The sequence below is a fragment of the Rattus norvegicus genome, chromosome 2, assembly GCF_021556685.1.
Source record: "Rattus norvegicus strain SHRSP/BbbUtx chromosome 2, alternate assembly SHRSP_T2T, whole genome shotgun sequence".
NCBI classification, from domain to species: Eukaryota; Metazoa; Chordata; class Mammalia; order Rodentia; family Muridae; genus Rattus; species Rattus norvegicus.
Window position 1 is genome coordinate 236,125,481 of NC_141535.1, and position 26,664 is coordinate 236,152,144.

A 26,664-nucleotide genomic window follows, 5' to 3' on the forward strand; every position below is an offset into this window, starting at 1 on the left:
GGAAATACTCTGATCGACATATAGCAACTTATAATTTTAATAGACTCAGATAGGAAATTGACAGTATTGAACATTCCCTTTTATGTTATAAAGAGTTATAGACAACGAGGAGAGTAAATTTCAATTCAAAGATGGAATTTTAGCTCTACTGCAAATTTCTAGTTTAAAATATGAATAAAGTTGCAACAAATACCAAAACTGTCAAACAGGGTACAGGCATTTTGTTACCCAGATTAGGGTTGCTGGGTTCCCGTGGAGGAATAAAGTTGACAGCCTGTGCGATGTTGGAGACCTCAGAGGTGAGACCGGCTTCATTTTCGGCCTGAATTGCAATGTAGATCTGGGTGCCGTTTTCTATTTTAAAACTTGCTGGTTTGAATTTAAACGTTTCTTCTGAGCCAGCCTCTTTAGGTATCAGACCGGAAGTATTCACTAAAGTAGCGTCGTTAAAATCTTGGAGACCAGGAGGATGCCGGCTCATTCTGATGACGTATCTATGCGCTGGAAGAGAGAGATACCATGCTGGTTAGAGTCGTGAGGGTGGGTGTCTGCCTCTGCACAGCGCCTGTGTGGGAGTTCCGGGCAGCGCATGCGGGCTTTAGACTGAGAGCCCAGATACCGTTTGTGTCTGGTTATCCCATCTCACTGACTTTAAAACAAGTATACAAACAATTATTAAAACGCAAAATGTCCAGTTTCAGTGCCACAGGAATGTTTACTTCAGCATCGTATATTACCAGCCTTCCACCCAGAGTCCAGGCTTCTTTATAGAAAGATACAGAAAGAACAGAACTCTGTTGTAAATTAGAACAAGGGACGCATAATGTTCATGTGGAGTAAAACCGTAAGTATCTTCTGTTTTCTTTCCTTTAACTAAGTTGAAAGAAGGAGCGATGGGGAGCACTCAGAGAAGCACAGTTACGGGGAGGACGGAAGGGCAGGAGTCACAGGTCCCAGATGCTGAAAGAGGACTAAGCGCCGGCTCAGGGCCTCTTCCCACCTCGGCGAGCACCTTGGTCTACACTGTCGTCTTCCTTGGTCTACACTGTCGTCTTCCTTGGTCTACACTGTCGTCTTTCTGATCTCCGTTATTTAAAGTGTGAAGCACAGATTTAGTCATTTTATTAATCTAACAGGAAGCTTTTGACTGCCAGGATTCTGCACGTGATATTTGTGAATGGTAATGAGTAGAAAGTGTTTAGAACCGTGTAGTGGATGTGTAATCAATGCATGACGGGAAGGCCAGCTGCTGAAACCACTGTTTTATCAAGAAAGGAAAGGAAGACGCCCGCGGGAGTACCACATTCCTGACTGATTTTAGAAATCTATCAGAAATGGACATAAAGCGTCTTATGAACTGCAAGGATAAAATATTTATAACCCTTACTTGGTATGAAGACTTTATTTTTTTATGTTTTTAGGTAATGTTGGAGATACTTAAACTCTGAGGTAAATGACTGTTTTTTCTTCCTTAATTAAATCCTCTGATTAACATCGAGCTTCTCCATGGGTAAGTCCTGTCCATTCCACAATTATTCATACAGGCCTTGTTTTTCATTTAGGTGGATCTGTCTGTCTGTCTACCAATCATCTATGTATCTATCCACTATCTATCTATCTATCTATCTATCTATCTATCTATCTATCTATCTCTGTCTGTCTGTCTGTCTGTCTGCCTGCCTGTCTGTCTGTCTGTCTGCCTGTCCGCAGTTATCTGTTTACCTGGTGTATTTTGTACTTCGTTGACTTCTAAGAGCCAACCTCGTTCCAGAATAGTGGGGTTACTGTTACTTATTCCACAAATGTTACCCATAAATAAGACATTGGAGAAGCTTTAGAAAAATGAAACATAATGGGGTTTCTTTCAGAACATTTTAAAACTCAGTATCAAACTCACCTCTTCCTTTATCGAGAACCTTGCCAGGGGCCGTCCAGGTAAGGTGAATATGATCACCTTTAAACTCGGCCTCCAGGTCTGTAACTTTACTGGGTGGGAACACATGAGCGTGGCCGCCATCAGGGGGCGCTCCGGACACAGTAAACGACTCTCCAGAGGTTAGTCTGCTGAAGTCTTCCACTGCAGCTTCTGTAGCTTCTTCTGGGACTTCCGGTCTGGGTGGATTCAGTATAATTTGATCTACACCCCCGTAACAAACAAACAAAAACAAATATATTGTAACTTTTATGCTGTCATGTCCTTGTAACGTGATCTCGCAGATAGTCAGTGCAGATATTGAAAAGTTCGTTTTCATGAAGGAAAAGCTTGTTTCAGCGTCCTTTTGAAGTGGGCGAGGGGACGTGACATTTTAGTTAAGCTGCATTTTAACCCATCTTTATCTCATACTCGCCTGTAAATTTTTTTGAGGACAAGAACTGTGTCTTATCCGTATTTGTAGCGTCAGCATCTAGCACAGAGCTTACTTCACAGAAGTGCTTAACATGTATGTGGAATGAATTGAGGCGGGTAGTAACATGCAGAATGGACCCATCGCCTGGATTTGACTGGAACATATCGATGACGGACTCCGTTATGCTTTTAATCTTTGCTATATTTTCCCCATCTTTATTAAATTAGGTATTTCTTATTTTCATTTCAAATGTTATTCCCTTTCCTGGTTTCCAAGCCAACATCCCCCTAGTCCCTCCCCCTCCCCTTCTATATGGGTGTTCCCCTCCCCACCTAAACCAGACATTTCCGTTTGACTGTTACTAACCATTTTCAACGTAGCCAGGTATATAAAGAGCCTTATTCTTTTGTTTCAGATTTAGTTTCGTGATGTTTTTTCTTGCCTGGGCACTGACTTTTAAGCTGTATCTGCCGTTTCCATGAAACTCCGTGAAATATCTTGAGTAGATGCCATCATTTCTGAGTGTATCCGCACCTTGGCATTGAAATGTAAGAGTTAGTCATCTGGTAAGGGGAAAACGAGAGCTGTAACTGTGAGCACAGGGGATGGCGGTGGTCTCCTTAGGGTGGCACAGTTTCAAGCACAGGAATTCTAGAGTCACACTGTTTTGCTTCGAAGTTTGTTTTGGTTACATGATAATCCTGTGGTTTTGGAAGAACGCACAGTAGGTGTTCAGTCTTTTTTGGTGGTGCTCAGTGAGATAGTAGCAGCTGTTCTTTTTTTTTTTTTGGTTCTTTTTTTCGGAGCTGGGGACCGAACCCAGGGCCTTGCGCTTCCTAGGTAAGCGCTCTACCACTGAGCTAAATCCCCAGCCCCAGTAGCAGCTGTTCTTATTCCATATAAGAAACTCATCAAAATAAAAAAAATATAAAGGTAACAAAGTGGATTAAAACACTGACACTGGAAGTGAGGAAAACGGTCCTCGAGTTCCCTCTGTGGTTCAGGTAAAACCTGACAGCTGGGCAAAGGTTTAACTCATTGCAGCTCGATTCCATTCACTTTGGAATACAGTTCTTAAGTGTTCAGGGGAAGACTGAGACAGAACTCAGTGGAATGATTTTAAGTCCCCTGGTGTGGATACAGGCTCCATTACCTGCCCCGTTGTCCCAGAGCACCAGGGTGACTTGATGTCCAGTTTCAGATTCTATGACAGCTGTGACATTGGCTCCCAGAACAGGCAAAAACCCTTGGCTGACCCGTGCATACACAATCATCGGGCTAGGGTACTGGGCTGCGCTCTGACTCATGTGAGCGGTGGCCATGAGGGGCTGCGTGGTGGGACTTCTGGCTCGAGTGGTCACTGTCACAGTTAGCAACTGAGGTTTGACCCCCTTATTGAAGAGGCTGTAAGTCCAAGTTCCTGTCTGGAAAAAATTTCTCTGTAAGAGCTTTGCTAATATTTTCCTCCTCTATGCATAGGATATCTATCTATCTATCTATCTATCTATCTATCTATCTATCTATCTATCTGTATGTGTATGTATATGTACGTATATGTAATTGCTTAGATGTGTAAAAAGAGTGAGAGCTTTGGTGATGCTGGGATTGGAGCCAGGGCCCCTGCAAGCTAAGCTGGTGAACCATCGAGCTATTGCCCTGGTCTAAATAACGACTTTTAATATCTGATTTTATAAACTGATGATGTGGGTGTGAACCCTTCTGTGTCCCATGAAGCTCACTTTTTTTTTTTTTTTGGTTCTTTTTTTCGGAGCTGGGGACCGAACCCAGGGCCTGCCTTGCGCTTCCTAGGTAAGCGCTCTACCACTGAGCTAAATCCCCAGCCCCGAAGCTCACTTTTAAGATGAGCGATCTGTTGCTGCTTCAGGACTGGAAACATGGCTGATGCCTTTACTTTCTAACCTAAGTTGATGACTGACAGAGACGACAGAACAGACCTACCTCGGCGATGCCTGGGATCTGAAGGCGAACAGAGAAGATATTTAGCTTATCTTCCTGGAAATCCGAGGTCCTGTAGTTTTTCCCTTTCGGATCTTGAAGGATAATTTCTGGCTTTTGTACTGTCCAGGTGACAACAAAGAACGTGTCGTTGCCGACGGTACTGTCCACGGGAACTGTGCCACTTAGCCATTCCTTCTCCTTAATCTCCAGGGCTTTGCTCTCCAACTGTCACAGAAATTTTAAATAAGATGCAGAAAGCCTAGGTGTTGTTACTATGGCATTTTAAAGTTTAGGTAGTCCAGCGTAATTCTGAGTTTCAAAATTCTTTTCAGTTGAAACAACTTTTCGGTAAAAACAACATGTTAGGAATAAATGAAATAGCTGAAACTAAACTTATAAAAATTATAAAGATTGAAAGTAATCTAAGGAATAAAGGACTGTAGGAGACAAGGCATGTTTAAGCCATGGAAAACCAAATTCAATAGGGCAGTGTTTCTTCTACACAATGGAGCCATTTTGAGGTTAATGTGGTGGTTTTAATAGGTGAGGTCCCCATAGACTCATGTTTGCGTGCTTGGCCATAGGGAGAGGCACTAATAGGAGGTGTGGCCTTCCTGGAGAAAGCATGGCTGGTGGGCTTTGGGGTCTCTTATGCTCAAGCTAAGTCCAGGGTGGCATCCTTCTGATGCCTGCAGATCAAGGCGTAGGACTCTCAGCTACCTTTCCAGCACCATGTCTGCCTGTGTGCAGGATGTTTCCACCATGATGATGATGGACTGAACCTCTGAAACTGTAAGCCAGCCCCGATGTAAACTTTTCCTTGATAAGAGTTGCCTTGGTCATGGTGTCTCTTCACAGCAGTAAAACCCTAACTAAGCCAGCTAGGGAGCTAATAACTAGGGTGATGTGCATTCATTGAGACAGCAAGACAGTGAGAAAACAAAGGGTTTTGCTGACCTGCAGAGCCTGCTGGGACAGGCTGCCACTTTTGGATGAAATCCCACTGAAAGCGTCGATCAGGCCGTTGATGCCTTCACTGGCATAAAAGCGACGCCCTCCTAAAGGGACATTTTAAGTGGGGAAATCCTGTTTACTCTGTGTACTCTGAACCGGTTGTCGAGGACTTCAGTTGCACTCCCCAAAGATTACTTTTCAAGATCCTCAGGGTCCCAGGGAGGAATTACTTGCTCAAAATCAGTGTGGTAAGAACCAAGGGAAACCTGAAGAACTTCAGTTGTTGGTTAGATTAATCAGTCACCAGGAGAGAGTGCAGGTTACTGTAGCAACGCCTAGATTCCGTGATATAATTGATAACACAACCGTGAGATTTAAGCCAGCTCTTCTAGGTGCGTGGCTTATTTTCTGGTTGGATCAAAACCGCATCAAGGATAACAAGACCCTGACCCTGTTTAGAGTGGAGGGAAGTAAAAATAGATAATGGGGACATTAAAGGGAAGAGAGAGGTTGCATGCATGCAAGAAGCTAAGAAAGAATAGGTTGCAGAGAACCGATTGCCTAAAATACGGCGTTCATTACACACTTATGTAACTTCTAGGTGGCAGAAAGCCCGCCTGGAAGACTAGTGAAGTAGCCACATGGGGGCTTGTGTGGTCAGGCTTAGAATATGTCAGGCTGTGATGAAATACTACTTGGTGGGGTGAGTTCTGAGTGGTAGTCAGGACTCTTCGGCGGATCATGTACAGTCTCTGGGTTCCCATTTGTTCTTTAAAATCTGGATGCCTGAAGACTTTCTGTCAAATCAAATGGTATTTTTAAACTGAGGAATAATTTTGGATGCCGTTGGGAAGCCATAGGGAAATAAGGCTATGATTATCGGCGCTGGTTGAAATTAGGCGAAAAATAAACTGTGACAACAGACAAGTGCCATGAGACCTTGGTCTACGGAAGAGCGGAGGGGAGGGGAAAAGAACCCAAGGAGCAAGAAACAATGATTGACTTTTAGACAGGGAAATTTTTGAGCAGTTTTTAGTTTATGGAGAAAGATCATGTTCAACAGAAAGACGACAGAACATTTTCTATCCAAACTCTGTTCTGAAGTTGTACCTGTCATGTCCGACAGAGTCTCCAGTTCTCGGGCAGCGTCAGGCCCCAGGGCAATGGTGTGAATGACGGCACCGCTGTGTTTGACCTCCTCAAAGCATGAACTTATTTGATCATCTTCCCCATCTGTTAGCAATACAATCTCAGAACCGCAAGTACTCTGGTCACTGGAGGTAATTGTCTGAAGGGGGAAAGGCACATTATTAATCACAGAAGAGTAATTTCTGAACAATAGAAAAAGTAAGAACAAACTGCTTTAGTCTTGGAAGAGTCCTTAGGCTTCTGCCTCAGTGTGAGCTAACTGTGTTATCATTCCCGGCTGAGCTGGCCTGTGGAACTGGGGGTAATGTACCAGTTTTGATAGCTGGAGTCTTGATAAACTTGGTCTTCCAATGCATGCATGAGTCACGGAAGTCCTATACAAAGTTAGTAAACATCTTCTCTTAATGTCCTAGCATGTACTTGGGGATAGGCAAGCGACCCAGGCGGTCTGGACAGCTGCATCAACTGGAGCTCAGCCCGACAGTGTGGCCGGGCTCACATGGACTCCCCAGGAAAAGCTGGTGGGTAAGCCGAGCCTTCAGGGCCAGGCTGGGGTTGATGAAACTGACCGAGTTGATTTACCCCAAAGCGTTTAGAGCAGAATGTGGCTGGGATCACGTGCTTCTAAGGCCAACATGTTCAGAGTAGCAGTGACTCCTTAGAGGCAAGAAGACTAGTCTAAGGGGTGACTTTCTATTTGGTCTCAATATTTGATGATGAATGGACTCAAGTGGAGGCTAGCTTAGGTTGGAAAACGTGAAAATCAAGATTTATCAACACGCAGTTGGCCACATCACCAAACAAGCGCTCCTAATGTTGTAGTTTATAATTTTAGCACCGTTAAACTTCCATCCGTATTAACTTCCACCCATGTTCTTCATGCTTGGTCCTTGGCTGCCTGAGGACTGCACCGTGCTCTGCGATTTTAAGTGTCAATTTGGTGGGCCAGGAATTTGGGTACCCACAGTATCAAATGGAACCCACAGCCTCCTTTCAGTTTTTCTCAATGACATTGCATTCTACTCATGGTGGTGCCAGAGAGACTCCTCACTCAGATTTCGCTATTCAATCACTGATCTCCCCTTGCGTGTGCACACCCCAGTGCCACTTAGCCCTGGATGTTCCACCAGGCGACCGGGGGCTGCGGAGAATGGCAAAGGTTACTTTCTTCTCTGCACAGATGATTGGTCTCCATCAGGTTAGACTATTAGTAAATGAGGAACCCGTGAACTCACGACCCTGGCTGAAAGTGAAAGAAGTGGTCAATGGCAAGGGATAGTAATTCATTTCTTTAACCTCAAATCCTTTTCTGAGTCCGTTGCAAATTGAAGTTCCGCCAGCAGCTTCTTGGGGAAGCTTTGCACTGATCTCTAGGTAGGAGCTGTCGTTGATCATTCTTATGAGGTTATTTTGGACTATAGCAATGCTATCAAACGTGACCAGGCCGACCAAGGATTCCTTCTCAAGGATTTGAATTAAGTACAGCTCTGCTGCTTGGTTCATTAGGGTGAGACGAGTGATGGGGTCTCCCTGTTTAAAGAAAAACATAAAGAATTACACAGTTGTGCACATGCACATGCACTCACAGATACATACATACATACACACATGTACACACACACATACACACGTGTACACATGCATTCGCGCACACACATGTATATATGAGAACAACTTGAGTCTTTTTAAATTTTGTCATATTAGTGAAAGACAAAAATCACCAAGGGCCATAGATCTTGATGATAATTGATTAGTATATTTTTAAGGCATATCTTCTTCAGTTTGGAGGTTTGAGAGTTAGCTCCAGCGGTTAGGTGCTCTTTTCTGTTCTTGAAAAAGATTCGGGTTCAGTTTCCAGAATCCAGATGTGGCTCACAACTGTCCACACCTCCACTTGCAGAGGACCTGAGTCCTCCTTCAGCCTTTGCAGTCCGAGACACACAAGTGACGCACACACATAAATCAGGCAATGCACTCACACACGTAAGATAACATAAATAAATCCTAAGACTGCTATCTATATTTGTAAAAGTCTTACCTTTTTATATAACAATCTAATATTTTCTCTGAATGAAATATTTTTAAAATGTATTTTTTTGGTAACTACCAAGTAGAAAAGTGTCAAAAGGGGTTGGGGATTTAGCTTAGTGGTAGAGCGCTTGCCAAGGAAGTGCAAGGCCCTGGGTTCGGTCCCCAGCTCCGAAAAAAAGAAAAAAGAAAAAAAAAAAAAGAAAAGTGTCAAAAATGTCCAACTATAGGGAATTGACTAAATTATGGTACAAACATATGACATGATTATTAAATATAACAATTATTTTTCTGTTTTTCCATTTTTCTCCTTCATTGAGAATAGATTTTTCCCTTTATACAATGTATCTTGATTATAGATTCCCTCCCCCATCTCTCCTCCCCTCCCCTCCCTTTCTGTCTCTCATTAGAAAAGAGTAGGCTTCCAAGAGACAACAAAAGATGACCAAATAAAATATAATGAGGTGAAGCAAAAATTAGCACACTGAAGCTGGACATGGCTACCCAACAAGAGGAGGAGACCCAGGAGCAGGCACAAGAGTCAGAGACCCACGTGCTCTCACAGTCAGGAGTCCCATCAAAATACTAAGCTGTAACTAACTGTATATGCTGAGGACCTGGTGCAGACCCATGCAGGCCCTGTGCTTGCTGATTCAATAATAATATGATGTAATTATTGAAATGTTTCACAGAATCTTTTTAAAGGCACATTATGTAAAAGATTGGGTTATAAAAACATACAAAATATGATTAAGGTTTTGAAGAAAAGAGTAAACATTAAGAAACAGAAAAGGGCTTTTACTCTCTCTGCCCCTTCTCTCCCCATTCCCCTCCCTCCTCTCTCTCTCCATGTGTTCCTGGCTGGCCTCGACCCTCTACTCCTCTCCTCTCCTCTCCTCTCCTCTCCTCTCCTCTCCTCTCCTCTCCTCTCCTCTCCTCTCCTCTCCTCCCCTCCCCTCTCCCCTCTCCTCCCCTCCCCTCTCCCCTCCCCTCCTCTCCTCTCCCTTTCCCCTCCCTTCTTCCCACCCCTCCCTTCCCCCCCTCTGCCTTTCTCTGTCTCTACTTCCTCAACTCTCCTTCCCATGCTTTAAAATAAACTCTATTCTATATTGGTACTACTACTACTACTACTACTACTACTACTACTACTACTACTACTACTACTAGAAGAAGAAGAAGAAGAAGAAGAAGAAGAAGAAGAAGAAGAAGAAGAAGAAGAAGAAGAAGAAGTGGAGGAGGAGGAGGAGGAGGAGGAGGAGGAGGAGGAGGAGGAAGAGGAAGCAGCAGCAGCAGCAGCAGCAGCAGTAACAGCAGCAGCAGCAGCAAAACAGAATGATGTGATATGGTCAATGGTGGCACCATGGATAGTTTTTGTTTGTTTCTTTCCTTACTCTTTTTTGAGATGAGATCTTGCTACATTGCCCAGGTTGGCCTAAAACCAACTGAGGCTTGCTGTCTCATCCTCGGAGTGGTTAAGACTATAGGTAGGCACCGTCACATCTGACTTCATTTCTCTCTCTACGTGCAGTTAAACTTTTCCTAGTTAGAACCAAAAGTTACAACCCCATTTATCTCAGTGTTTCATTTATCTGTGTTAGTTTATTGGAGCTAAAATAAAATTAAATTATAATCCTGTATTTAGCTTAAATACTCAATTTAAGAAATTCAGCATATAGTGCCTTACTGAGCTCATGCTTCCGGATTTATCGAGCACCAAGCAGACCACTCGCTGTCTGGACTTGAGCAAGGAAAACGTGGGTGGAGGAGGGGCTTCTGTTCCTCTCATGGGAGGGGCATGCTGAAAGTCAGCGGACTCCTTGATTACGTCCCACGTGCTTCTGCCATTGCATATTTTGTTTTGTAGGTTTGGGGCTTCCGTATTGTGGGTTTTTTCTGTGCAAAATTCAACCACCTGAAAAAAAAAACCAATTAAAACTTGATGTAATATAGAGCAGATCGTCTTTTTTTTCTTTTCCAAATATAAAGTTAGCCACTACGTGCATCCTGAACAGGACTTGTCTCCTGACAAGAATTACTTCATGTTAGATGCTTTGTCGTCCATTTTACATGGATGTGAAAGCGGGCAGCACTGTCAATGCTGTGGCCAACGCTGTTTGGAGGTTTTAAAGTTAGATTGTCAGTGCAGAGTGTGGCCGTGCATGTGGTTACGCTACCTTCTTGCTTACTCGACCACACTTCTCCAGGACCCAGTATCCTGAATTAAATGTAAGAGTGTGTGGTTTCTGGTCATTTCTGTCCCCTAAAAGCAGAATAGGAGAGGCGGCCATCTTTTACTGTGTGTGCTGTGCATCTCCACAGTGAGCCCAGAAACTTGAGGACAGACACCCTAACAGTCTAGCTTGCTATCAGTGCCTACGAGTTTTGACACATGAACAGCACCCTTGGAAGAGAATAAACGTGTAAGAGATGCAGTTATTTCTCCAAGTGATGAATTGCAGCTAATAATTCCGCCAGTGGATGCTTTTATTACTTGAAACCCCCAAAATCCTCCAGGTTTTGAAAACCTGGAGAAAGATGGGAAAGTGTCCTTATAAACTACCCCAGAATCCAGGAAGGAAACTCCTTACCGTCAACCCACAGAAACGGTTTTTAAGTCATTTCCTTTAGCGTCCCCTCCTGCCATGTTTGCAGTGTTAAGCTCAGACTCAACACTAGCTGATTACATCTGCATTTCTCACACACTGTAAGAGCTTTGTTTCTGACATGGCGCAGGTTCAAATCTCCCGAATGAGGTTCTATTGGGTGGGGAGAAAATATGGATGCAAACAAAGGCTTTCTTCACATCCTTCCAGCTGTGAGGTGATGCCTGTCACACTGTCCCCTCTTCCTCCTGCCGTTGTCTTTGAATCAAGTCTCTCCCCTGCCTATTGCCGGGGCTCCCAGCTGACCTCCCAGCCTCACCCATCCCGTTCCGTCCTGTCCCGTCCCATCCCATCCCATCCCATCCCGTCCCTGCCTTCACAATGGTATTGCTGTATTTCTGGGGGAATTAAGCAGCTACCTCACCATTCGTCCAAAGTAGAGAGGAGAAAAACCCAACACCCTAGCTTTGTAGCTTTGCAGGTTCAGCCCCATTTCCTGCCTCTTGTTCAGCACGCATTTCTTGATTCCACCATAGAATATCATTCGTCTCTAGAGTGCACCAGAAACTTTCACCCGAATTCTCACTCACCCTAATGGTGATTTTGCACCAACTAGGAAAACGCCATTTTATTACAAGCTTCTATTCTCCCCAAATTATTCTAACAAGTATTAGAATCTTTCCAATGGCGATGGAAATCTTTAGACAATTCTCACCTTGGCATTACAGGTAGCAACTCTGCCCGGTGGCTCTAGTTGCTGTCAGTCTGTCTCATTGCCTCGAATTCTTTCTCTCTTACCGCTTCGCCAAATTCAGACTCATTTCCCAATCCCAGCTAAAAAGCCCATCCACTCGGAAGCCATCTTCCTCGGCCCTTTCGTATGACTCTGATTCATACACCCGTGTCTCTTCCTACTTGGCTTTAATTCTGCCTCAGTACTTCTACTGCTCTCCCTAGAACACTTCTCTAGGAAAATTATTTTTAATTATTTACTTGGTGTCAGCTCTTAACACAGCACTGAACTCGAAATGGAGAGAATTCTGTTTAGGGGCTGGAAGGAGCGGAGGGAGAATATTCAGTATTGTGTGCTGTCCATGTCCAGAGCTTGAGGTTATGTTCTGGGCTCGGTATGTAATATATTTAATCTATAGCGTGATAATTAGAAGTTTGTCCTATGTGGGATAAGATGTTTGGCTAAAACACAGTGCTTCTCTCTGAACAATGTCCTGTGTAATTTGCTTCCGTTCGGACTTCAGGTGTCTTTCCTTACTACTTGTGTCCCAAATAGGCAGCAGTTGTGTCCTGATGGTAAATGCCAGTGGTGTGTGGTTTAGAATAGGCAGTGTGTGTTCTGATGATCTGCTGTGTCAGGTAATTTCTGGTCTGCTTGGATGCTGAATATTTTGTTGATCCAGGCTCAGCCAGTCCAAGTGAACTATCCTTGCTCACGTCAGATATTTCTAGAAGAAGGGTCCATTTAAAACGTTGTCTACTTCACACATTTCAGAAGAAAACTTCTAACTTTCCTCATTGTCTAGGTGCCACAACAATTTTTAATTCCATCAGAAACTTTTTTTTTGTGACCGGGGTAGTGTTCGTTGCTCGTGTGTTAGTATACGAGGGACTGCTTCTTTTCAATTAAGCTGGTCTTATCATTTAGAGATGCAACTTTGGTTTGTTTTTAAAACACTTTCTCATTTAAGATATTCTTACATTTGCACACATGTTTGTAAGGTAAACACAGTATGTTTATATAATTTAAGACTGGAGAATAGCAAAAGAAGTTACCAATAGTAAATAGACAACCTTCACCATGGCAGGAAACACTTGCAGATGGTTCACAACAAGAGACTTACCAATTTATAAGGAACTCAAAGAATTTAGCAGCAAAATCTTCCCAGAAATAACAAGATTTAAAATAGTTGGATGGTGTAAATAGACGTTTCTCAAGAAAATACATCTAAGTGACTGACTAGAAAGTAGGCGGAAAAGAGCTCCTCACCACCAACCATCAAGGAAGTGCAAGCCAAAGCCACAGTGAGGTCTACTCTCACACCAGTCAGATGGCTAAAAAAGACAAAAGGAAAATGCTGGAGAGGGCCCTAAAACGGGGAATGTTCATGCGTGGTAGGAGTCTGAGTTAGCACGCTGGGGAAAATAAAATGGGAGTTTGTAAACACTAAAATGTAGAAACACTATATGACCAAGCAACCTCTATATTTCTATCTCTCTCTCTGTCCATATCTATATATGTCGCACAGATATCCAGCAACCACATCAACTGCACATCCACGTCAGTCACGGTGTTCAAAGTGTAGACCCAACCTAAGTGTCCGTCAGTGGACGAGTGGACTAATAAGAGGTAGTTACCCACACTCAGGTATTTCACTCATAAATAAGAACAGAGCACTATTGTGTGCCCCAATGTGAGTGAGCCCAGAGAACACTGTGCTAAGTGATACAATTGGAGCAAGAAAATAAATGCTTTGTGATCTCACAAATACACTGAGGCTAAGAAAACTGGTGTAATAGAAGTAGAGTAGAATGCTGGTCATCGGCAACTGGGAATCCAAGTGAGGAGGACACAGAGAGGTTGATTAATAGTATAAAATTATAGGTAGATTGCTGGAATATATTCTAGTGTTTAATAGCAGAATAGAGTGACTTTAGTTAACAGTCATTTGTGCTTGAAAATAGCACGATGAGAGGATTTTGAATGTTCTTACCACAAGAAAGAGCATAAATCTTTGAGGTAATGAATATGCTAATTAGTCCTATTTCAGCATTAGGCATTATGTCTGTCTATTGAAATGTCACATTTATCCCATAAATTTATTACGTGTCAAGTGAAAATTTAAAATTTAAACGATTGGACTTACTGAGAGAAAGAGATGACTCCGTATTTTCAAAACGTAAATTTTAAAATTAGAAATTTAAGGCTTCATTTGTACCTACCTTGCATCAACACTGGGTTTAAACTTGTTTCTATTAGACCCCATAAACATAGTGATAACAACGGAGACCATGTATATTTAATTGCCATTTTTAAAATGAGGGAACTAAACATCAGATTTAGCAGTGTTCTGCCAACGACGTCTTGGAAACACACATTAGGTTTCTGTGTCAAATCCATCGACTCTAACACATCTGTTGATACCCCTCAAACTACGTATCTACACCATTGTCTTTGAGAACTTAGACTCTTATATCTGTTCTATGGAGACAGGACCATCTGGACTTCCCAAAGATTAGCATTTTATAATGGCTTGGTGAGCTTTAGCGGGAAGACAGTAGACCTGGACTGTCGCCAGGAAGCTCCACTGTGGGTTCTGTTAGGCTGGTGTGAGGAACCACCGGGGAGTGGACTGATGTGAGGTTTGCCGATCTGCACACCAGCCCAACAGACACTAGTGAGGAGACTCTAAGATGTTATGTGACTCAAGTAAGAAGGGTGCAGTGCTACCTTTGCAGACAATGAGCTAGAAGGGATAGGGTTCTCTCCAGACACATCCCGACCCTACCTGTAGAAGGTAGCCTGTAATCGGTTCAGCGGGTCATTTTCTTCTGCTTTGTGGATATAAAGCTTCACTGCTTAACTCTGTGCAAAGGTTCCATTGTGAGAGAAACGGGAAGTACTTACAGAATCCAGACTTTGCAGGAACATTATGGAGGCCCTGGCTGTCTGGGATTTGTTTGGGATAAATGTACACTTGGGTTCCGGTAGTCCTGTCTTTGAATCTCGCCGGCACTTTCTTGTCACGCAACTGCCTCCCTGACACTCATGGACCACATTGGTGCCAGTGATGTCAGTAGAACACCTACGATGATAGGGTTGGATTACCGTTGGTGGTGCTAGCTGTTGGGCCCAGGGGCTGCCCATGCTAGGCTAGTTTCTGTCACAAAGCTACACCCTCAGCCCCAGTTTTGAAGCTTCCCTCACTCTCTCCTGTCCTGAAGTTTTTTCCTCAGTGACACATCCTCTTGGTCATGCACCAAATATTTCATTTTGACAAGAGTAGGCACAATGTTTACCTCTACAAACCTTGGTTTTAGGAAAACAACAATAACACCCAAACAACCTCCCCCCACCAAAAAAAAATCCCTGCATTTTCAGTGTATGGTTTTAAAATCCATTGGCTTCCTAATATGATCAACAAATCTATTTTGTCTGTGGGCTACAGATAATTTGATAAATATCAAACTTACACGGGTATTACAAAGATTCAATTAGATAAGATTTGCAGAGGAATTGGATTTTTACTGAGGAGAGGAAAATCAAAATATGTTTAATATCCCCTTAAATTTCCATGTATACATTACAAGGTTGTGAATGTATAGTAATTTGCAGGCTACGTTTTTATAATGAGTGAGCTAGACTAAATGAAGAGTTGGAAAAAAATATATGCATCAAACCATTGGGCTTCATGACCAAGATAATTGCTAAATCCCTGTCGGAGAATGGAGGAGTGAGGTTCAAAGGATTCTCAAAACCAAGGCAAAACAAAACAAAACAACAAACCCCCAAACCTACCTGCCTGCCTGCCTGCCTGTCTGCCTGTCTGTCTGTCTTCTTACTCATACTTCATGACATTAATTCATTTCATAAATCTGATGTATTGTAAGGATAACGGAGATGTCTTTTCAAAAGAGGTTGGCCCCAAAGCTTAACTTACACGTGGAAAGACTCAAAGTTTCTGGACACAGAGCAGGAGCTCAATGAATTGGGCTTTAGGGGCTTGTTTTAACATATATGTATATATATATATATATACATATATATATATATATCTTTTTATTACTGATCATAAGGAAACTCCTTCATTTGTTTAATGGTACAAATATTTATCACTTGATAACTGTTTAGTTTGAGAATTTTATGTTGAGAATTGCAAAAACAAAATTAAATTAAACTAAAAACTAACTCACTCACTCACTCACTCACTCACTCAAGGATCTTAAACTCTATTGGGAGAAAACAAAGCAACAAGATAAGCTGGTTATGTGCCAGGCCCACGCATGCTCTCTGGGACTGTCTTCAAGATAAGCTGCTTAGTAAAATGTGTGCACAAGTCCCATGCATGCTTTCTGGGATTCTCTTCATGGCATCTAACCTCAAATGGGAGGGGCAGAAAGATTAAGAGGAGAAATAACTAAAGGTTGAATAGGCCTTGTCTAGGCAAGGGATGGTTTTGTGGTGTGAAAGTGGGAGTCGGAGGCCAGGGATGCTCACAGCTGAGTTTAGGTGCACAGCTCCAGGCAGTTCTACAGAGCACGCACTGCAGAGGGGACAGGAGTAGATTCTCTAGGATCCTCTTTCATCAAATTGACATTCTCTCACAGAGTCACTTCCTCAAGACACCAATTGCTATTGTTCCCAATACTTGAAAACAATATTCTAAATGTTTCCTACTACTTTTAATTTAAAAGTCAAATTAAACGTCCTACCAGTTCACACATAGAGCTTGAATAGATCAACCCCCAGATTGTCCTCAACCGCCCAATACAGAAAGCTGAAGGGCAGTAAATAAGAAGTTGTAGCATCAGAGTAGTTCACACAGGGATACCTTGTTGCTTCAACAACATTCTTTCTCGATAGGTAGAAGGGACGTTCTTTGTTGTACTCATCAAATACTCCCCACCGGAGATGGGCCCACTCATGGACAAAGACTCTGCCTGAGAGAGAAGATTATCACCTATAAATCTTGTTAAAACAGTTCAATATGGATCTCTCCTGTTTAAATTTCTTGCTCATCTGTTAGCCTGAACTAGAGAATTCTAGAAATGAATGTTTCTCATTAGTTCATAAATGGTGAAAGAGAACAACACTGTCTCATGACTCATGTAACTATTAAATCTGTATATACAACAGGTTGGCTATAATTAGCATATTCTAAAAAATTAGCATATTTCTTAATGAAGATATTATCTAATGCTTACTTTTCCAAGTCTTAGAAATCCACATTAATGTTAGTGGTTTGCTTTTCCCCAGTGGAAATAAGAAGGATAAAATAGCTATTTGTACCTCGGGGTCCATAGATAATCAAGTTATCAATGAGCAGGAAGTTTGGAGTGAAATGTATGTACTGTCCTCTGTCCCCACACTGCCCATATTGAAGGGTGTAGGGATCGTCTCCATATTTCAGATGAGGATCGGCAACTATGACGTCTGCCTAAAATGCAGAACAAACCCAGTCAGATGCCAGGAGCCTTAGAATCCAGAGATTTTGCAAACAAGGTCTGTCTCACTTAACTGGTAAAAGCTATGTTACTAGTTTCATTCCCTACAGCATTAGCATTCACCACAAGGTACAAGTACTCATCTGTAAAGGCGACAGGAAGAGGCTAGCAGATAGATGTGACACCTACTTGGTCATATGATTCTTGTTTCGGTGTTAAGTACTCAGTTTTTGACTTCCAGGTTATGGGAACTAGAATGCTCACGTTCCTGAAGTAAAATCTTCTCCTGGTGGCTTCAAACAGGTAAGTGGAGGCTTGAGTTACCATTTCCTGACAAAATGAGAAGTGCATTGTTGTAATAATGTCACACAACAAAATTAGAATTGAAGTATGTACACAAACTAGAAGCAAATCAGGAGCTCCTTTCCCTCAAAAAGAATGGTTTTTACCAAGTCTCAAGTCTGTATGTTTCTCTTCGCGTGCCCAAATTCACACCTGTTTTTACCTGATTCCCCTTGTGGTCAGCAGTGTAGGCTGGAGATAGGAATGAAGAAGTTGGGTCAGTTATAAGCGTAATTAGGATCGGAAGGCTGTGGGAGACTCTCAGAAAATGAGAGGGAAGGGTAAGAGTCTAAATCTACAGCCAGCGCCCTGGCCTACGGTGGAGGGGCGGAGTTGAGTAGAGGCATCATGGCCAATAGCCCGGCTCCTAGTGTTGATGAGGACAGCAGATAAGCACTGCACCGAGCCATCTCTGTTGGACAGGCAAAAACTGTGGAACTTTTCTGCAGCTTGGAGTGCCAATGAACGATACGTAGGAAGCGGGTGTTCTCCTCCTGTTGCTGCATCTCTTGGCCTGGGTAAGATTCTAACCACCCTTGGAAAAGGCGGGCAAGGGAGCGAGGTCAATCAAAATGGCTGCGCTCCCTCTTTTGTGCCATTTTGACAAACAAGCAAGAGCTCTCTCTTTTGTTTTTATGAGGTGGGGCTGATGTGGATACAGATGCTAACCAGCATTGTGAGGAACAGCAAGGAATCCAAAGCACCCCCAGCAGCAGAGAGCACGGGAAGATAATTCATGATTTTCTGCACCAGAAAGCACCCCGGAACGCCCAAGACACTTAGCCTGTACAGAGGACGGAGTGCGAGAAGCAGAGTTGCTGGGGACGCAAGGAGGAAGCACATATGCTGAAAATGAAGAAGAAAAGACAGTCCTGCGAGTGCACAGAGGTGGCCTGCTCAGGGCTCAGAGAATGGAGGATAGCTAAGCTCCTTGGATTTGTTCTGTTTGCTTTGACCGAGCACATCCTGAGAGCTACTGTGCTGTGCACAGAGAACCGTTCTCGAACGACAGTCTTCTCGCTTTCTTTATCTTATATTTTTAAGCCCTCAGTCACAAACTTTTAAGGTTTGGTATATTGTTATATTTGATGTTAACTTTGTCATTAATAAGCACACTATACTTAGAGAAGAGAGAACTCAAAATAAATGTAGTAAACATTTCTTATTAACATCAAATATAGTAACAGACCAAGTTTTACCAAGTGGTAAAAAAAATATGTAGGGACAGTTAATTTCATTTTGGGCATTGATTTTAGGACTGTAATTCTCTTGATATTCTTATTTACATAATATTTAAAGTCTTTCCCCTGAGTCCTATCTTAGTGATACTGAGAGGATCTAAGAATAGAGTGCGTATTAAAGCACTATGTGCTATAAAACCTTTTATTATATTGGTACAAGTAAAATTAGAAACAAATCAACTTCAAAAACTGTTTAAGTTTTCCTTTAAGGTAGGAGAGGTAAGAGTTTTGGTTTTCCAAAGCTGAGCGTGTAGGAGCAGCTGGAGGAGTGTGCAGGACAAGCTGCGGGAGCTTCTGCGTACAACCGCTGTGCAGACTGTGCGAACCATTATTAAGATAAAGTGTGAGAACTCTTCCCCACTGCTCTGAAGTCTGTCACCTTACCTAGTTAATAACTGGTAATTAACTGATTTTAATGTATGATAAAATATAAACCTAAGCAGGTTCTCATTTTGACCCTGGATAATCCTGCAGACATAATGGAAATGGTCAAAGAGTCCTTAGGAGTGTAAAACTGTGTGTGAGTGTGTAACAGTGTGTGTGTAACTGTGTATGTGTGTGTAACTGTGGCGTATGTAACTGCCTCTGAGTGTGTATCTGTGTGTATAATTGTGTGTGTAACTGTGTGTGAGTGTGCAACTGTGTGTAAGTGTATAACAGTGTGTCTAACTGTGTGTGTGTGTAACTGTGGTGTATGTAACTGTGTGAGTGTGTAACCATGTGTAACTGTGTGTATAACTGTGTGACTGTGCAACTGTATGTGACTGTGCAACTGTGTGTGTAACAATGTGTGAGTAAGTGTGTGTGTGTAACTGTGTTTGAGTGTGCAACTGTGTGACTATGTAATTGTGTGTGTAACTGTGAGTGTGTAATTGTGTGTGTGAGTGTGTAACTGTATGAGTGTGTAACTGTGTGTGTCAGTTCAGATGCGCAGTCAACAGAATTATTGACCTGAAAATATGCAGGTAATAAAAACCCTTCTTACCTTTAAGCTTGGGATGAGTCTTTCATCCTCTGGTACACTGGGGTTAATTGCAATGACCACACCCTCGTATCCATTGTTGTTGAGATGGACCTTGGAGCTTTTCACATCCTGCAAGAGATGCAGGGTGAGGAACAGAAGGACCTTCAGCACTGGCACCATGCTCGCACATGCTATGGTGAGAGAGTGGTGGCACAGAAGGGTATTTATGTGAGTGCTTCTCCCAGGTATTTGAATCAAGTCCAGAATATTTGCATATATGTGTGGAACGAAATCCTCATGTTTTTTGGTGACTTCCCTCATTGCTTTCATTCTAGAGACTTAGCAGCTGAATGTCAATGAGGATTATGGTAAACGCATTCATTGTTCTTTCTAAAGCACCAAGTATTTACTCAAGTGAGCGATCCTTTTGGATTGTTGGTGTAGTCATCCTCATAGTTGTGGGTATTTGTCATGGCCATCGCTTTCATCACTGCCACCCTCATCATCACAATGATACAGCACCACGGGGCTAAGTTGTCAGGGTCTCTTTATCGGGACTGATTAAAAAAAAAAGCAACAGGAAAGAGAAGATGGAAAAGGCTTGTGTTAAAAAGCAAAAAACAAACAGGGCTGGAGTAGGCGTGGCAGCAATGTATCCCTTTATATTCATTCTTGAGATGGGACTGTTAGAAGCGCAGAGCTTCAAAACCGGCTGTGGATCCCGTGGGACTTTCTTCTGTTATATTCCGTGATAGCTCCCTGTTTGCTTCGGTTTTCGAATGGCATTGATTGTTTCACGTCCTTTTGTAACTTGAGAACTTAATTCACTTCACCTAAGATTTCGGCTTTTTGAATTGAATAAAGTGCTCTATAGCTTGAGCCCATGTACTATGTCATTATGAGTTGGCTCGGAGCAGGCTCCTTGTCCTGGTCACTTAAAAGTCACATATTTCTCTGTTAGGGTCGTATGACTCTTTCTTTTAAGCTTTGTGTTTTGTGAAATATCTGGATTATTATGAGATGTTGGGGATGCTGAATGAATTAATCCATGGAAAACATTCCACGAAAGTGTCTGGACTCCTAATTAAGGGTCAGTAAATAGCATATGTTACATGCTATAGGCTATTTTGCTAATCAGATGGGTCTGCCTGAGACTAAAGCAGGACCTGTGGCTGTCAGAGTAACAGCTGTAGCTTCTTGGAAAGAATTTGCCTTAAGTTTTGGCATGATCTTACCCTTGCTAGTCCAGGCAAGTGTGAAGGCATCTACAAATTCTTCCTAAAGAAATATTTTTCTTTTCTTTGGATTTGCTTGAAGTGCTGCTATTATGAACTATCAGAACTGTTTTTGCTATTCTGGCAAACATAACTTTTTTTTCTCTTTACCTGGTTGTAAATTGAGTTGGAAATAAGAGATTCCTTTTTCTTTTTGTCTCTTAGTCTCAGTTTTCTTACCTGTAAGGTGACAGCAATAATACCTGTAAAAGGAAATTCGTGAAGGTTAAATGAAATAATATGTGAATCTGGATTTAGTGGCTGCCACTTCTTCAAGCAAGCAAACAAGTAAAACGATAAGACAAAAGGATCCATGAAAGCCATTACTGTACTCCTCTGGCACATAGTAGACCACGGCGAATTAATGTTTATTACTTGATTTTCCTGACTTTTTAATTCATGTGAAAAAAATTGAGTGCTTCCTGTGCCTCACCCAGTGCTCTGACATCAGGCACAGAAATGAGAAAACTCTGGCATTGTCACCAAAGGACTCAAAGCCTTGTCTCTGGGATTAGATTGGACGGATATAAGATTCAAACACAAGACAGAGAGAAAGACACTGCTTAGCACAAGGAAACAAAGGGGAATGGCTTCTTGGATGAAGGGAATCTCAAAGCACTTGGGATGGGTCATTCTTTCCAAGACAGAAGTGTGAAGAAACTAAGTTGCCTGGGTTACAGTTTCAGAAAGGGGGGACTTTGATTTTTAATCTTGAGCCATTTGCCAACAGTCTATAGTTTGAAGAAATATGAGGGACAAGCTATATTTTTAAAGAATGACTAGAAAGAAACTCATCTAAAACTCACTTGTTTGTGTTATAAACAGTATTTGTCAGTAGAAGAATCAAGGGACCATGGAATGTACTTGACTTGGTACAGGACCACATAACTTCTACTCTTATCTATTGTCATCTACAGGATGAAGTGTTCACGGTCAGGTTTGACTTAAAAACTTACGTTTGGGATTCTTTCAGAACATAATTACTTAGTTTTGACAAACTCAAGGCAGAAAATCTTCCTATGCTATTTTCAACTGGTTCTGAAATCAAGGTGGACAACAGAAAAGATATTATTGTCAGAAAATTCTAGGATCATCATTTCTCTATTTCTTTAAGTGGCCTTTATTAAAACGTTTTCTATGTTTTCATCCTGGATCTTCTTTAAAGTTTGGAAGTGATTGATAGGGTCTAAGCTTTAGTAACAGCAAGCCAGGTTTAAAAACCATGCCTCAGTTCTTTCATCTGCCCATCCCTCCCTCCCTCTGTCTGTCCCTCCCTGCCTTCCTCTTTTTGCTCCTCCCTTCCTCTCTCCCTCACCCTCATTAATTCTTTTATGGGACGCGGCCTCCTATAGCCTAGGTTGATCTCTAACGAGCTGTGTATCCCAGGCTGCCTTTACATTCCTGACCCTCTTGGCTCCTCCCAGGGGTGGGATTACAGGTGTGCACACCTGGCCCCTCTGTATTCCAAAGAGGCAATAAAAATAATTAAACGTCAGTGCCAGTCTTTGTAATGTGAGATCTAGTCTTTGTGATGTGAACTCTAAAGAAGGAGATATTCCTACCTCAGCCATGGGCATGCCACACAGACCAGACCTCGTGACGGAAAACCATGCCACACACCCACAGGTGCTCCAACACCCTTGTTCTCAGACGCCAAGGTCAAACCCCCTTCTGACTGAGCTGGAATCACCTTTCTCACAACCAGGAAACCAAATAATGCACTAAGTTTGGCACCTTGGGTTCCATTTAGACGGCCCCTGAAGCCTGTGGTTTACCTTTTCCTCCTTTGCCATTTCTCTTATGTCATCATGGTTGGAGCACTATTTATTATTGTTATTGTTATTGTTATGGTTATTACTATTATTATTAATTTTTTCTGTTTGCTGTCAATTGCCATGAATTCAAGATTATTCTTTTAATGCTTATTAATCTATTTGCTAATGAATTATTCAATTTAATGGACACTTACAGCCTAGCAGATACACTTCTACACAAGGTCACACAACATTGTAGAGTTAAGGTCTTTGTCTTCTTCAAGTACTTATGATTTTCTGTGGGGTCTTGGACTCTCATAACTATTTTGGTTGCTTTACGTTTCATCTTGATGTGCAATTGAACTTTATTTCAGTCAAAAGGACACTCTACTTGATTATTGTACAAATGACTGTTGAGAATTTTATAGTTAACATTATCAGAAATCAATGGCTTAATTATTACATTCAGTGTCACACCATGTAAGTTACCTATAGCTATTTACACTCCAGGACATATTTTGTTTAGACATCTTCAAATCTAATGTCTTAGTCAGGGTTTCTATTCCTGCACAAACATCACAACCAAGAAGCAAGTTGGGGAGGAAAGGGTTTATTCAGCTTACACTTCCACACTGCTGTTCATCATCAAAGGAAGTCAGAACTGGAATTCAAGTAGGTCAGGAAGCAGGAGCTGATGCAGAGGCCATGGAGGGATGTTGCTCACTGGCTTGCTTCCTCTGGTTTGCTCAGGTTGCTTTCATATAGGACCTAAGACTACCAGCCCTGGGATGCCAACACCCACAATGGGCCCTTTCCACTAATTGAGAAAATGCCTTACATCTGGAACTCACAGAGGCATTTCCTCCAGGGAGGCTCCTTCCTCTGTGATAGCTCCAGCTTGTGTCAAGTTGACAGACAAAAGTGAGCACATCTAATATGTCTCAAAAGACATGTTGCTCTCAACACAAGCTCACTGGTAACCCTAGATTATCCTGGGATAATGGTTCTTAAAATGTAGTGTACTGGGTTGGGGATTTAGCTCAGTGGTAGAGCACTTGCCTAGCAAGCTCAAGGCCCTGGGTCGGTCCCCAGCTCCGAAAAAAAGAATAGAGAAAAAAAAAATGTAGTGTACTGCTCACTGGAGGCCTGCAAGATCCAGTCTAAGGATCTGCAAAATTAAAGCTACTTTGATAATTATGAAGTTATTCGTGCCTGGGATACAGCACATTAAGTATAGCACTTTCCCATCATGAAGCAAGCCCTAAGTTTTATCCTCAGCAACTCATAGAACAGATCTGGTGACGTATATCTGTAATATCAGCAACTGAGATGGGAGGCAAGAAGAGCAGGAGTTAGAGGTCATTTCCTACTATGTAGCTTGGGATAAATGGATCTTACCTTAAAAAGTCATGTACGCTTACCATTTACCGTTTAGTAAGAATCCATGAGTGCACTAGTTTGCATGTAAGCATGGCCTGCTTAAGTAACAATAACCAATTTTGTTGATCTATTACCTTGATGTTCTATGTGAGTGAATGGCATGTTTCCTTCATAGTGTGATGTCTGAATGAAGGAAAACCATCCCGCTGAAAGTGCAAGCGAAATGAGTTATACTTTCTTTTCACGAGTGATACTTTTTCTTAAAAGAACGATTGACAAGCAGCTTCTAAGTTCTCAGACTCAGATTCTTGGTAGATATTGTCTCAAAAGTGGGCTTAGAAGTTATAACCATAACTATAACTTTATATATTTCATGATGAAGTTAAATCTTGTCAGACAGTATAATTGAGCTGGGGACATGGCTTAGAGGGTGAAGTACTTGCTGTGCATGAGAAACTGAATTCAGATCCCCAGGATTATAAATGTGGAATATGACTGTCTGCCTCGAACCCTAGCAGTAGGTAAATCTCAGTCCATCTATTTGAAACTGTGAGTGGCATTTTCAGTTGGACACCTTGTGTCAAAAAAATATGGTGGACGGTGATAGAGAGAGACATTTTAGGTAGACCTCTGGCCTAGACATGTGCATTCACAAGCGATTTCAATGGCATATACATGCACACACACGCACACACACACATACACACACGCACGCACGCATGCACGCATACAAGTAAAAACGGATATTTTTGTTCTGTCTTTGTAAGTATGATACTCCCAACACTTAAGGCTTTTCTGATAAAATTGGTGGTTTCATTAAATTTTTTACGTTTTGTATTTAAAAATTTCAAACCTCAGAAGAGCTAGATCCCTTAGTGAATCACTGAGCACTAATTTTTTAAAAAAAAAATCATAGATAAGTGATTCATCCAAATTCAGGGGAGACCAATGAACATTTATTTAATGGAGTGAATCTTATTTGTTTTTCTTATTTCTAAACCAGTGAATGCTTAAAATGTCTTTCTTTTTCTGGGTTAGAACCTGAGTTCTAATCAGTGTGTATTGACTGTATAATAGTGCATTCATCCTGACATACTCGCACATGTATGTAAGACATTGAGGTCACATCACCCCTAGTACCCACACTGACCTCTCTCCTCCATGGCTGGTCCAATCTATTCCTCTGTAGGTCCCATCTGCTTTTATATATTTATCCTTTGGTCCCACATGTGTAAATCTTGTGTTTCTGAGTCTGACTTGTTTTGCTTAACATGGTGATCCCTGATTCCATCAGTTTCCCTCAAATGACATGATTTCCTTCTTTTTTTAATGGTCTATATGCCTCAGTATCTATATGCCTCATTTTCCTATTCGTTCGTCTGCTCGGACACCTGGATAACGCACATACTTCTGTTTTATCAACATGACTATCAACATGTATTAGCTACAGTGTTTGCATTTCTGTGCCCAAAGCACCTGGGAAAACAACTAAAAGGAGAATAGTCTCTCTGGCCCAATTTTCAGGGTTTGGTGTATGATTGCTTTGTCCATGTGCTAGGGTGGCACGTCAGCTATAGGGAGGGGGAGGGACAGACAAACATGGAGATATGGTAAGTGGGCACCTTCAATTATTTCCCTTCACTCTGACTCGATAGAGCTTTATGGAACTGGAGAAGAAGTAGTTTACTGATTAAAAGCATTTGCTGCCCTTCCAGAGGTCCAATGCTCATTTCCATCTCCTACCTTGGGACACTGTGTCTAACTACAGTTTCAGAGTGTCAGACGCCTTTATCTGATCTCTACAGGGACCCACCCACTACAGATATATCCAGGAACACACACAGGAACATTAAATAAACAAATACAAACTGACCTTTCTTTTATCAAAAGTTAGGCTTTCAGGGACAAGTTTCAGCGTTGGGCAGTTTGAGTTCATATCTAGTGTCCAACAGCCTGAGCATGAGATGTCTGTGTGTGATGAGTCTGTCCCTCTGAAACATTTTCAGTGCTAAACTCCTTGAGGTTTCGTTTTTTTTTATTTATTTTTATTTTTTTATTGTTGCTTTTTCATGTTCTTTGTTCTTCCCCCCCAGCTTTATTAAATTGGGTATTTCTTATTTACATTTCAAATGTTATTCCCTTTCCCAGTTTCCATGCCAACATCCCCCTAACCCCTTCACCTCCCCTTCTATATGGGTGTTCCCCTCCCCATCCTTCTCCCCTTACTGCCCTCGCCCCCAACAATCCCGTTAAATGGGGGTTCAGTCTTGGCAGGACCAAGGGCTTTCCCTTCCACTGGTGCTCTTATTAGGCTATTCATTGCTACCTATGAGGTTGGAGCCCAGGGTCAGTCCATGTATAGTCTTTAGGTAGTGGCTTAGTCCCTGGAAGCTCTGGTTGGCTGCCATTGTTGTTCATATGGGGTCTCAAACCCCTTTAGCTCTTTTAGTCCTTTCTCTGATTCCTTCAACAGGGGTCCCGTTCTCAGTTC

General features: G+C 42.1%; 1 protein-coding gene and 1 long non-coding RNA gene across 3 annotated transcripts; one reads left to right on the top strand and one right to left on the bottom strand.

Moving 5' to 3' along the window:
• Positions 1 to 15: 15 nt before the first annotated feature.
• On the bottom strand, positions 16 to 19,964 carry Clca4l (chloride channel calcium activated 4-like). Of its 2 annotated transcripts, NM_001077356.2 has the most exon segments (14): positions 16 to 501; positions 1,898 to 2,137; positions 2,715 to 2,882; positions 3,502 to 3,772; positions 4,308 to 4,532; positions 5,265 to 5,365; positions 6,372 to 6,549; positions 7,707 to 7,940; positions 10,123 to 10,350; positions 14,682 to 14,859; positions 16,606 to 16,714; positions 17,064 to 17,211; positions 17,408 to 17,548; positions 19,787 to 19,964. In NM_001077356.2, coding segments are annotated over 14 exon segments (2,718 nt in total). In that variant the 5' UTR covers positions 19,946 to 19,964; the 3' UTR covers positions 16 to 163.
• On the top strand, positions 17,458 to 20,644 carry LOC102549543 (uncharacterized). The gene is made up of 3 exons (XR_015677097.1): positions 17,458 to 17,521; positions 18,010 to 18,078; positions 18,201 to 20,644. It is a non-coding gene; the product is annotated as an uncharacterized LOC102549543 (long non-coding RNA).
• Positions 20,645 to 26,664: the final 6,020 nt, after the last annotated feature.

Coding starts and splice junctions, on each gene's coding strand:
- Clca4l (XM_087631255.1), bottom strand. CDS start 10,224: ATGAGAGGAACAGAAGCCCCTCCTCCACCCACGTTTTCCTTGCTCAAG. Junction 2,883..3,501: donor GCTCTGGGACAACGGGGCAG/GTAATGGAGCCT, acceptor TTCAATGCCAAG/GTGCGGATACACTCAGAAAT. Junction 2,138..2,714: donor ACCTGGCTACGTTGAAAATG/GTTAGTAACAGT, acceptor ACGGGGGTGTAG/ATCAAATTATACTGAATCCA.